This window comes from Dermacentor albipictus, chromosome 2 (genome assembly GCF_038994185.2).
Source record: "Dermacentor albipictus isolate Rhodes 1998 colony chromosome 2, USDA_Dalb.pri_finalv2, whole genome shotgun sequence".
NCBI lineage: Eukaryota > Metazoa > Arthropoda > Arachnida > Ixodida > Ixodidae > Dermacentor > Dermacentor albipictus.
This window is the reverse complement of record NC_091822.1, coordinates 19,411,539-19,423,820: the sequence shown is the minus strand read 5'-3', so window position 1 is coordinate 19,423,820 and position 12,282 is coordinate 19,411,539. Positions and strand designations below refer to the sequence as shown.

Here is a 12,282-nt window from a genome sequence, read left to right as displayed (position 1 = left end):
CATGAAAGGGAAAGCGAGGAGCAGGCTGACTACTGCCACCGGAAGGGGCACTACCGCCTGCCTACTCTTCAGAGGGGAGGTGACAGCAACACAGCAAATGAAGATAGGAAGGAGGAGAGGAAAAGAAAAGAAAGAGCAACAAGATAAATCTAAAAGAATAAAGTAGAACACATAGTACAGATAACACACAGTGGGGCGGGTCACTGAAGGTCACGCAACCACAGAATGGTAAATAGAAGGAATATTATCGACTCTACAAACCTGAACCTTAGTTAATTCTAGAAAAGTAAGCAGAGTGCTATGAGCCTCATTACATCGAGATGCACAACCTTTGGGGTACAAACACTCGTCGAGCGTCGTACACCGCACGCCAAGGAGGAGATAGTCCCTCACTAACGACATGCGCTGTGCACTGAAAGCGAGATTCTCCAATATCAGGTGCTGAAGTGCCTCGCAGCAGCCGCAAGACGTACACGATGGACTGGCCACACGTCCTAGTCTGTATAAATGTTCGCGCAATCGTTCACGTAGCCAACCATCAGATTGAGTAGTTGCGCTCGAGCGTGACGAGGCAAACCTCGACCGCGAACACGGCGCGCGAACGTTCCATTTACGACGCGCTGGTCTGGATTCTGCTTGAGTAGGTGGCGACCAATCATCATACAAGCGTCATCAAGCTTGCACAAAATTTCAGGAGAGACGCAGTTGTTATGAGCGCAAGTTGAAACCAGTCGATCAGCTTCTTCATTTCCGGTGATTCCTACGTGCGGAAGTATCGATTGAACAATGCGAGATACCCCACGTGATGAAATTTTGTTTGCAGAGCCAGTAATGCTGCACACAACTGGGCAATCAATCTGACTGCGTTGTAATGTACTAAAGCTAGCGCAGAAGTCCGTATAAATGGCAATCTTCTAAGTGGTTAACTCTTCTTGCACGTATATCAGTGCAACATTTACCACTGCTAGCTCCGCCGTTGTTGACGAGGTTGGATGGTGTATTTGGAAGATATGTCGTACTTGAGTCGCATGGCAGAAAAAAGCGGTGCAGGCGCCTTGACCATCGCTGTGTGCAGATGCATCGGTCAATACTTGAAGTTACTCTGGAAATATTTCGAACATGTGAGAATGAGCCAATCGGAATATTTCTGAAACGGACATGTCAGACTTTTTGTGCATATCAGGGATTGTGGGGTAAACGAGAAATAGACGTATTTCGCGATATCATTTGGAGGCGGAGGCGTAACTGAAACTGCATAATCAGAAATGTAATTCATATGCATAAATAATGCCGCCATTTTTCCCATGCCAGATAACGGGCGGTGAATGAAACGATCAAGGAAAGATTGACCATTCGATGCGCGATGCAGACGCTCAATATAATGTAGAGCTCTCTTGTATGCCTGCAGCCCAGGCGGTAACTGATGCGCTTCAGTAATGCAGCAGGTTGAGCCTGACGACGTAATCCAAGGTTTAGTCGAAGGGCAACGGGATGATCTCGTTCCAGTTGGGCCATCAAACTAGGTGGCACGTTCGGTACAGGTAGCGCACATGTCCTGCCTAAGAGTACAGATGATAGAGGATTGGTGCAATTGTGTCTTAATAACGCACGTACAAATGTGTGTTCACCCATGATTGAAACCGGCTTCCGAGAACACATAAACGGCCTGCTTACTTTCGGATACGGGAAGTACGTCCTAGTTTCTCTCTCAAAAGGTATCCTCAGAAAAAAATTAAAAATGCACGGTGCGCAACGGGGGGAGGATAAGTAATCCTGCGAAACTCACTGCGGCAGAAGACGGTGGTGGTGCCTTATGTCCACAATGGATCTTTTGGCCTGAAACGTTTAGGCCAGAGGACGAACATCCTAGTCTTGGTGTCAGCACCCGAAACTGCTGGGGTTATGCAAGACAGAAGACCAGGAAGGCAGAGCACGACGTCACTGTCAAACCAACCACAGCAACTCATACGTCAGATACGCTAAAGGTATTGTCTACAAGATTCCGTTCTGGTGCGGCAAATACTATGTATTTGGTAAGGGGCTGACGTTGCATCTATGAACGTTTGCGAGAACATGTCAGCCATGTGAGGCGAGACACAGAAGGTCATTTGGCAGTACACTACAAACAGTGCGGATGCAGACCTGATTTAGAAAAGCAGAGAAATACTTGACGCGAGTGAAGTGGCAAGGTATAGAAACATTTGAGTGAGTGTACCATCAATTAATCAATCAATCAAAGCTTTATTTCAGTTTGTAGTACAGTGTGCAGCAGTAGAAACTGGGGGTAATAGAGAAAAAGCAGTCTATACGACCGCTTGACAACCGCTCGAACCCATTTACCAAAATTCATAGTTGCGACAGGAGAAAAAAAAAGTTCAGCAATATTAAAGTACAATATGTGTAGTGCAATGAAATGCCTCGGACGTTGTGAGTGCAAGAGTTACGTAGTTCTGTGTACAATGATATGTGGAACTTCAAGGGCAATTATACCATGTAGTGAATACTCGCATAATAAATATATAGTACGAAAAATATTTGGTTAACGTGAAAAAGTCTAAAATTATAATAACAATGGAAACGTCAAATGCTCTAGAATATAAGGTCAACATGAACTAAGTCACGAATGAGGCTCGAATAGCAGTAAATGACATATAGCATAAATTATCACAGAAATAAGTGTTAACACATTTAGGCAATATGCAGATCAACATTGTGAATCAATAATTACTTCTACATCGAGATACTGTACAAGTATGCCGTTTTCTAGTTTCATGTAGTGTGATACGCGGAGTGAGTTTTACTTAAGGAAGGTATCATTTCTTGCTATCGTTTTTTTACAAAAACATGCAAACATGCATTGAAACCATTTATTTACACCAACAATTTTATATTTTAGACGTAGGGGAAGTGCTGCGGTGTCGTATGATGGATCAGCAATTATCCGGAGGATTTTATTCTCTAGAACAAATAACTTGTGGACATTCAAAAAGTGGTGTTACAGGAGACTAGAAAGCAGTAATTTAGGTATGAGGAAAAAAGCGTACTATAAACTTAGCTTCCGATATATCCGGAAAGAATAATGCGTTTCATTTATGTAAGCATCCCATGCCATAGTAATAGTAAAGACTAAACCAAGAGAAGTAAATTCATCGACATAATCAATATTATTGTCATTTAAGAGTAGATGCGGTGGATTAGATATGAACTTGATCGGGTGAAAAATCATTGCTTTGTTCTACCTTCGTTTATTTTTAGTGCATTGCACAATGACCATTTCGCCAATAATGAAAGAACCCGATTGGCAGTGTAGGTTATATGCCGAACGTTATTGAACGAAAAATAGCAGGTATGTATCATTTGCATATTTTGTCTTCTTAGTGATATTATTAATGTCGTTTACATGAATACTAAAGAGCAGAAAACCCAATAAACTGCCGAGCATTTCAACCAACCAGGTCATAAATTTGGTTAAGTTAAACTCTACATCTTACAGTCAAATTTCCGTTCTTAACGAGAAAGAAAATACAGAGAATCATACCTTATCCATAAGTTCAAGACATTTCAACCAATAGGAATACACGTTTCAAAGGGACCTTTAGAATCTATTCGCTATGCTAAATTTCAAGCGATAGGCAGCAACACTTAGTACGGCGGCCGCATTTCGATGGGGGCGAAATGCCAAAACACCCGTGTACTTAGATTTAGGTGCACGTTAAAGAAACCCAGGTAGTCAAAATTTTCGGAGCCCTCCACTGCGGCGTGCCTGATAATCAGACAGTGGTTCTGGCACGTAAAACCCCATAATTTAATTTTTAATTTTTGGTTCCTTAGCGTTTTTTTTCTTTTCCTTCCTTCTTTTCTTCCAGTCGGCGTGTCAGACGCCGTAAAGACGCCGGCTAACATGTGGGCGTTGACACGTGATTGACAGACGGCCGTGTACCTGGCCTTATGCATAGCAGTCGTTTATTCTCAATTCGACACGCTAGCACACCTTCGCTCGTTGCCGCACCCATCCGCCTTACACCCTCTTCCCTTTAGAAGAACTCCACCTATATATACTGTGGCGAGGAAAGTATATGTCGCCTTGAAGAAGACAAATCCTCTTGTCGAAACGTTGGCTCTTGCTTTCAACTTGTTCTCGTTTTGCTCAACGCTTTGAATTTCCATCTCCCGCCTTTTCCGTGTTTTCCCTGGTTAAGCTTGTGAGTCTCTCGGTTTGGGTATCCCTGTTTAATATTTGTTTGAAGTATCTCCATTTATTGTTTGGTTTGCGTAAGAGGGCTACGTCGAAAGAGTTGTTTTAGTAGGTATATTTAGCGGAAAGAATTTCGCTGTTAATTTTGTTGCATAGGGATTTGAATTGTGTCAGAGTTTCAGGGGCTTTAGTGTTTCTAAATTTATCAAATGGTTTCTATTTCTCTTTTTAAGACGTATATAATCAAGCTGTCACCCATATTTGCGTGCTTTTTTGCAAGGTCAAATATCAACGATCGAGAAGCAGTCGTTGCAGATCGGAAGGAAATTTTGAAGAAATTCTTTGTTTGCGTTTCGTGGCTACATTGTTCGTAAACTAAACTGCAATCTACTGATGCAACGCGACCCAAAAATGTTTCAAGACGTGTATTGGAAATTATCTGGTGCCTTTATTTCACAGAAACGTCATGAAACATCAAGGTAGGTAGGTGATCGCTAATATCTTCGGCTATACAACCAGGATATGAAGTTTTAGCATGATTCGTGATAAACAAGTGTAATGTTGAAGAAGTTGTGGTGGTTCCGCGCGTTGGGTGATTTATGACATTATTAAACTTATCGCCCTAACCGATAAAGAACTAGACTGCTTTGATGTAAGCCATGTACTCGATATCACGCATAACTAACTTTTGTGTTATTTGATAATGGTGCGTTTGCGCTTGCATATAATTGCGAATGCAGCACGTGTACTTGATAACACGCGGTGTTCACGTAAATGAAACGCAGCAGTGTGTATATGCTTTATCTGGTTCTAAAAAGATATGCAAATGTTTTGCCAGCGTTTAAAGATGCAATTGTCAATACAGCGGTGTGTGCGTAGTCTCGTAGTCCCATCTCACTGCACAGTTACTGGCGATAGACGTGGCCTTTCCGAAAGCAGAGCTGGTGGTGGTCAGGGACGTCTGTCTTCCTCGGGGCGCTGAGCAGGCTGAGGGCGGTCCAGTCGGAACTGCGGCGTCACCGCGTCCTGACGCGGGCGTGGAGGAGGAACATGGCGGCCCGCAGAAACGGCGAACGAGCTACGCCACTTATAGTTCGTGGCTGCGGCGTCTCAGACACTTTTAGTGTGTGCCAGACCTCCTGTCACACGGTGTCAGCAATTGTATCGACCAGGGGCTACCACGCCGGGAAGATCATTTGTAGTTATTCACGCACGACAATTCTGATTCTCTCTGTAACCTAGTCGGAACCAATTGTTTGCACACCGTTCTTCGGTGTTAGCGGTTGGAGGATAGAATGCCTAGTTCGCAATTCTAGCGTCTTCGTCATGATCTTCGTTGTCGTGCAAAATTGTGTAACGGTCTCGAGCGGGTTTTAGATTAGGCCGGTGAACAGTTCTTGCTAATGTTATCGCATGAAGAAACGAGCACTATTTCCGCCGACATAACTGGATTTGCTTGGCCATGAAAGAAAGGCAATCACTTCCGACAAGACGGCAATCTTCTCCTTCGGTAGGCACGTTTTCCGCAGAGCATCGGCGCTTTCATTGCGCACTGCGTGACACGGGAAAAGCCGCGAAACAGGGCACATGTTGCTACACTACTCTAGCGATCCTGTAGGCAAATGCTCACGGCATCTTCCCAGTAAAATTATGCACGGTGCAGCTTGTCGTCATAGTTCGAGCTGTGCAACGCCGCTAGCTCGGTCTTCAGCCACCTTTTCGGGACTTCAATCCGCGCGCAAGTTCTCTCGATTGTTGCAGCACATATACGACGCTGCAGCTTTCACTGAGCCTGCTTGTTCTGCCGTAAGCTTCCTGGTCTTTTTCAGTAGAAGTCGGTCTCCGGCAAGAATCCTTGCAGCCTCACTCGTCTGAGGTGATACTGACCTTTATTAACTCTGCTGCAAGCTGTAGCTCTGCTTACAGCTTGCATAGGCGCCTCCAGCACGCAGCGCCTCCATTAGATTTCACGTCGCAGAAAATGTAAAGAACAATACAGGAGCAAGAACTGGTTCACGAGACCGACTATCTATCGGACGAACTGGCGCCAAGAACCGGTGCTACTGAGAGCAGGGCCACAGCGACGAGCTCAGTCTTGTATATCTGATCGGCACGTCTCGTACGTCGACGAGTTACACCTAACTCATTTTACCTTCCAGCCTGATCGCTAGAGCTCGCATGCACTCTTGAATTTGCATCACTATTCGCGTCGCGCATGCAATCTGAATTCAAGCGAGATTGTTGCGATATAAAATCGAAGAAAATGTCGGACCACGTTCCTACAATTGAAGGTGCGCCTTTCGCAAAGCGATAACATTGTAGCATAGATACAATGAACGTTTACTTAAAAGAAACAGTTTATTTTCTTGTCAATAGCTCGTTTATAGAAATACATTCTTCAGTCCTTATTCTGTGGTGGCCACTCTTGTTACCGACGTAACGCGTCGGAGCTGAGTGGCATACCTTTATTGGCGGAAAAATAAACTGATTATAAGAGAAACTTTTAGCGCGGTCGGTTTTAAAATGGTATGTAAAGATTGTTGAAAAGGGCAACTGGGATAACAAAAGGGTAAAACTTTGCAATATCGTCCAACATTTTTTGAATCAACCTACTTGATTTTTTGACCGTTTAGTTTTTATCTTTACATTTCACAGCGAAGCTGTCTATGGCTAGGGTTCCATGTATTTTCGCCTTTGTTCATCAACAAATAGAGCTGAGCGCGGGCCAATACCGGCCCCACTCTCAGCGGAGGTGAAGACGCCACCAAGTAGTCCGCCTCTAATAACAACAATAAACAACAATAGTGAAATATATAAATCAAGATGCACTCTGTCAAGTCAATGGACATGCTGGAATCGTTTGTGAACTGCACATGTACTCGCGAGCAGGAAGCGTTGCCGTATGCGCAAAGGCAAAATGTACGTGCAACAATAATACACCCCCAATTCGCAGAAGGGTGACCGACTGTGGGGAAGCCTGTGCTGTACAGACGAAAGAGAAAGTTGTGATGGCCGCTGTGTATATGTCGCCAGGCATGCCCAAATGTAATATTGAGAAGTTCATGACAACGTACTTTGCATAGGTCAGCCATGATAACTCTACTCGTGTGATCACCGTTGGAGACTTCAATGAGGACATTTCAAAACCATACTACAAATGGCCCACACAGATTGTTCGAGAAAAGTGGTTTGAAGCGCCACACCAAACCAGGTCGCTAATCAACTTCACAAAGGTCGCGTATGGATCTAACTATGGCCAAGAATCTAAGATTGTAACCACGCCAATCAGTTTATACCATAGTAATCAAAATGATGTCCTTACTTCCATTACCAAATGATAAAAATAAATAGATTTACCCTTGTTTAACCCTGTGTGATGTACCACAGCTTCTCTTATCATTCGCCTACAGAGTGGAATTTATTTATTTATTTATTTATTTCGTACTGCCAGCCTGTTTTACAGGCCCTAGGCAGGAGTGGGATATACATAAAGGTTTTAACAACTTAATAACATGTGAAACACAATCAAGAAAAAAAGAAAGAAAAGTAAGAAAAAAAGAAGAAGAAAGGATGGAAGCAAGCAAAGCGTCATCTTGTTACAATGCAAAAAAAGTAGAAACAACAATAAATAACAACATCAAAAAATTCTGCAATACACACATATTTGCACAACGGCTCATGCACAAAAAAATAAGGGTGCCCTGATATGATCTGTAACACACAGTCACATAGTCCTGAATGCGCGGCAAGTGGCGTGGCCACTTTACTATATATATATATATATATATATAATGGCATTCATACATGTTAAAAAAGTACATAGCCCTTTCTGCAGTGTATGCCAGTGGCATGGCAGTAAGACAACGAAAAAAATACTTACAGACACAAAGAATCCAATCCAGGATCCCATTGCGCTTCCTAGTGCGTGTGTTGACTAAACAAAGGAGAGGAGATAGAGAAACGATTAAGTTCACCTGGAGACAGGGAAGCCAAGCGTAGTGGGATTAGAGTGCTGTGTAAATGACATTACGTCTTTCATCCGACATAGGTGCATTTCAAACGCTAAAAATAGAAGCGCGAAAGACATACCGCTCTGGCATAAAATAAAATACGAAGTGGCCTTTGTCCTTGCGCGTTTGTGACTCCTCTAGCAGAATAGGAACCGTTAAGCGTTCGAGCGTGTGCCTCGCTGAGGGTTGAAATGCTGGAGTTTTCAAGAGCCGAAACTACGAGGCACTCCATTCTTGGCATCGCAGATAAAATGTTGACCACCTGCGGTTCTCGACGAGCCCCCTATGCTAGGTGCATGGATGTGTTTGCATTCCGACAGACTGCCGGGATTGAACTTGAGAGCCGCTGGCGAACGCTGGCAAGTAAAGCCACTGGCTGCATATTCTTCCTGGATGGCGAGCGGATGGCGTAATTTACTTTATACCAATGTCATTTGGGAATGTCTATATCAGCCAGTCGGCAAGGTGTGTTAATGACCACCTGAGGTAGAATGTTCAGCAAGTAAATGTTTGGAGGGCACCGGCTTTAGGAGTGGAATGCGACAGCATTTAGAGACTCCTTACTACTTTTCATGCTTCCCGGCAACTGCACCTTATGCAACTATAACGTTTAGCGGGAAACGCTGGCGGTAAACGCTGTGCACGAAGGCCGAGCTTTCTGGCAGAAATGCCGCCTCTTGGCTGGGTTGGTCTCCTGTTATTGTTTCGCACTTTTAATATTTCGCTCTCAGAAGAGCTAACGTTAAGGATATGTGCTTTCGGTGTCTTTTATCTATTACATTTTTTGTGGGCTACCGTTCTCAATATTTCAAGGAATAAATTTGTAAAGAATGAAAGCCACGGTATCAGCAACATTGGTGGTAGAAAAGTGATTGGGAGTTCGTGGTTCGAAATCTGGTCCGAAATTCTTTTCGACGCCTGGATTTTCTGCGACACAGGACCCTTAACGCTGTCGCATTAAAAAGGGTACGCACATTTGGTCGTTCACGTTGCGGCATGTGGCTGTGAAACACGACTTCGGGAGACCAAGATTATAGGCAACAGCAAGAGTTGCACGTCTCGGTTGGCTTTGGAGGCATTCTTTATCAAAAATAATGCCTCCATTTGTATTTCCGAAGGTCCGACAAACTTTCACTCATCAGAGTAAAATTTATGCAAGCCACTCCGTGATACGCCGCGATCCCTGTGACTGCGATGTCACCGCGAAGCACGTGCTCTACAAATTGCGCACGCAGCGGCATCTTAACAAACAGTGGCACCCGTCTTTGTCTCATTTGCTCTTTTGTGCCCGTGTAATAATTTCTGCTATACTGCCATAATTATTATGGAAGACCAGCAAGCCCAACGGTCAATCTTCCTGCCGCACGCTAAGACGTGCCTCTGAAAAGCATGAAAAGTTCCAATGAAAAACCAAGCTGCATGCAACTGCGCATAAATTGAGGCCAATGACGCATTAAGACAACTATTTAATAAGCCAAGGGAAAATGTGCGCAGGACTCTCGAAGGGAGCCAAAAAAAAAGAAAGGAAAGCCCAATGCCAGCGTTATTTCAAACATTGACGCAGGAGCCGGCAGCTTCGTGTCACAGTTCGCAACTCTAGAACATATGTAATAATTATTATGGATTTTTCTGTATGTTTTATTACACATATGGGCCTTATACACAACGATTCCAAGCAAACAAAGGCATATCCAACTACATGACATATAGTCGCACTAGTCGCACGAGACGAACATCAACTGCGCCCTTGGATGACCACTGCTTCCAGAGAAATCGGCACTCAATGTACATAGCAGCATAATTCAATACTGTTTCAGCCTACCTTTCTAGAAAGTCAATTTTTTTTTTCTCCGGAGAACCTACCGTTATGTAAAAACGGCCATGGAACATTTCATGTCGTGTTGCGAGTTCGGAACCACATGGCCAGCAAAAAATGCTTCGAGAGTGAGGAGGCACACGGGGCGAGGACATAAGCAAAGAAAGTAAGCATATGCAAGGACCAGAGGCGTCCCTTATAGTTTCGCCTATTCCTATGCAGAAGCTTTCTGTGTTCTGCGCACTTCTGTTGTGACCTGATTAGTTCCTGTTGAATAATGTTTTAGAATTTCTCACCTAACTTTTATTACACTCCATGGTAATGATGGCTTTTTCGTGTGAGTGGTGTTACATCAATTAGGTGCCGTTCATTTTTATCGCAGTTTTATATATGAAAGTGCATGTGTGCCATCCCTCACGAAAGAAAAATTTGAGTTGCACCTCTTCACTAAAGTGCTAAAACCACAGATACCAAATTTATCGCCAGGTCTCGCTCTTCTTTAGGTTCCCCAATGTTTTTCTGAGATTTTTCTTCTGAAACAACTATTCTCATTCTTCAAAAACAAATAAGCAATACTCAACACAGATGTGTTCATTCCCAATCTGTCAAAACTAATCTTGTGCCTTTTCTTCAAGTAGTTGGTCTCCCTTATGCTAACTATAAGCAAGTCTATACCGTGTATTTTAACTTTACTAATGCTTCCGACTTTTTTTTACATAGTTTACTTCTAGAAACTCTTCTATCTAAGGCATCAGATCAAGCCACTTTGTAATGACCAATTATCACCCTCATCAGGGATCAATTATGCTCGGATGGACGCGCCCTTCTTAGTTCCAAACCGTTTCCTCACTGTTCCGAATCATTTTTTTCCTAATTCGTCTGACCGATGGGTTTTCCGGTGCACTTCTTTATGTTTTTATTAATGATAGCGAATACGCGCTAACCCTCTCTGATGTTACTTGTACATTGACGACAAACTTTTCCGTGTCAGTGAAAATTGCAATGACTAAATTGCTGCAGACCTACGTTGATTCCATTGTGCAATGGTGAACAAGCAGTCCTTCTTATTAACTCACAGAAAACACTTGCTTCATTCACTAGAAGCATAAATGACATGGAGCCTGTTTATTATTTAAACAGTTCACCATTGAGGAGACTGTTTGTCCGCTATATAGGTGTTTTGTTTGACTCGGTGTTAGCGCTCTATGCACACGTGTCAAGTGTGGCGAATACTTCGTTTAGGCTATTATGCGTTATCTAAAAAGAAGCCTTCTGTAATGTTAAATGCGTTCGGCTTTTCTATTTCTATCTGGGACGAGCAAGACTTGAGTATTGTTCAGTTTCATGAAACATAACTCTGAAGAATAAAAGAAGAGTTTCGGACGTTAAAAGCCGATTTGTTTATCGACTATATGGTCGGTTCTTGAGGAGCAAATGTTGTAATGATTACGAGCATACCTTGCAGAGGTTCAGCATTGTCCCTACCATGACATATTGTGATCACGCATTCTTATTCAAAATTCTACGTAGTCTAGTTTAATTGAACACGTTAACTTTCGTTCATGTGTTTATGGTACTGCAGTCAAGCTTGCCCAATGCCAGTGTTGTTGTTTTTTTTTGCAAATTCGTGATCTACCTAACCTGAGCCCTAATATCAGTTTTGTAACCAAGCACAAGATAGATACATCTAGATGTTGATCTCTTTATTGCGCGCGTATGTTGACCACCCGACTATTCGTTGCTTGGTTGAATTTTGATTACGTTCATATTCGTTCTATTCTACCTATGTGAAATACCTTTTGGTTCCTTTCCGATTCTGCAAAAGTGCACCAACACCGATGTCATGTGCTGTTCGTACTCACACACCGAAATAAAGAAATGAATAAATGAATGAATGAGGACTCTTCCGCGTCAACAGTTTTTAGGCGTTCCGCGCTAAACGCTGCCGAACAAACAGTTCAACGTAATTAGATGCTTCACATGCTTGTAACAGATCGCGTGCTCGCATCTCATCACGCATGTACGTATATAATAAAGGGAAAATCAGACAATTGGGTTTCCTTTGTAGCAATTGCTCCGAACGGGTGCTTGTCTGATTTTCCCTTGATTATTAACTTCTCTCCACCTTGCGGGTTTCCGCAGAACTAGAATGCCAAACACTTGCCTTGGCTTCGTGTTGTCGACAAATTCGACTTCGCCCTGCCATCTGCTAGCCGCCTCATTACCTCAGATGGTAGAGCGGCTGCCCCGGAAAGGCGGTG

The 12,282-nt window shown here is 43.3% G+C and overlaps 1 protein-coding gene across 1 annotated transcript in view; it reads right to left on the bottom strand.

Annotated features, from left to right (window-relative positions):
- The window catches only part of LOC135918445 (uncharacterized), a 232,426-nt gene that overhangs the window by 25,515 nt on the left and 194,629 nt on the right, over positions 1-12,282 (bottom strand). Inside the window, exons 6-7 of the mRNA XM_070532778.1 lie at positions 8,076-8,129; positions 1,787-1,894 (exon numbers count right to left, since the gene is read on the bottom strand). Of these exons, the coding sequence (XP_070388879.1) occupies positions 1,787-1,894; positions 8,076-8,129 (162 nt within the window). The remainder of the gene's footprint in view (positions 1-1,786; positions 1,895-8,075; positions 8,130-12,282) is intronic.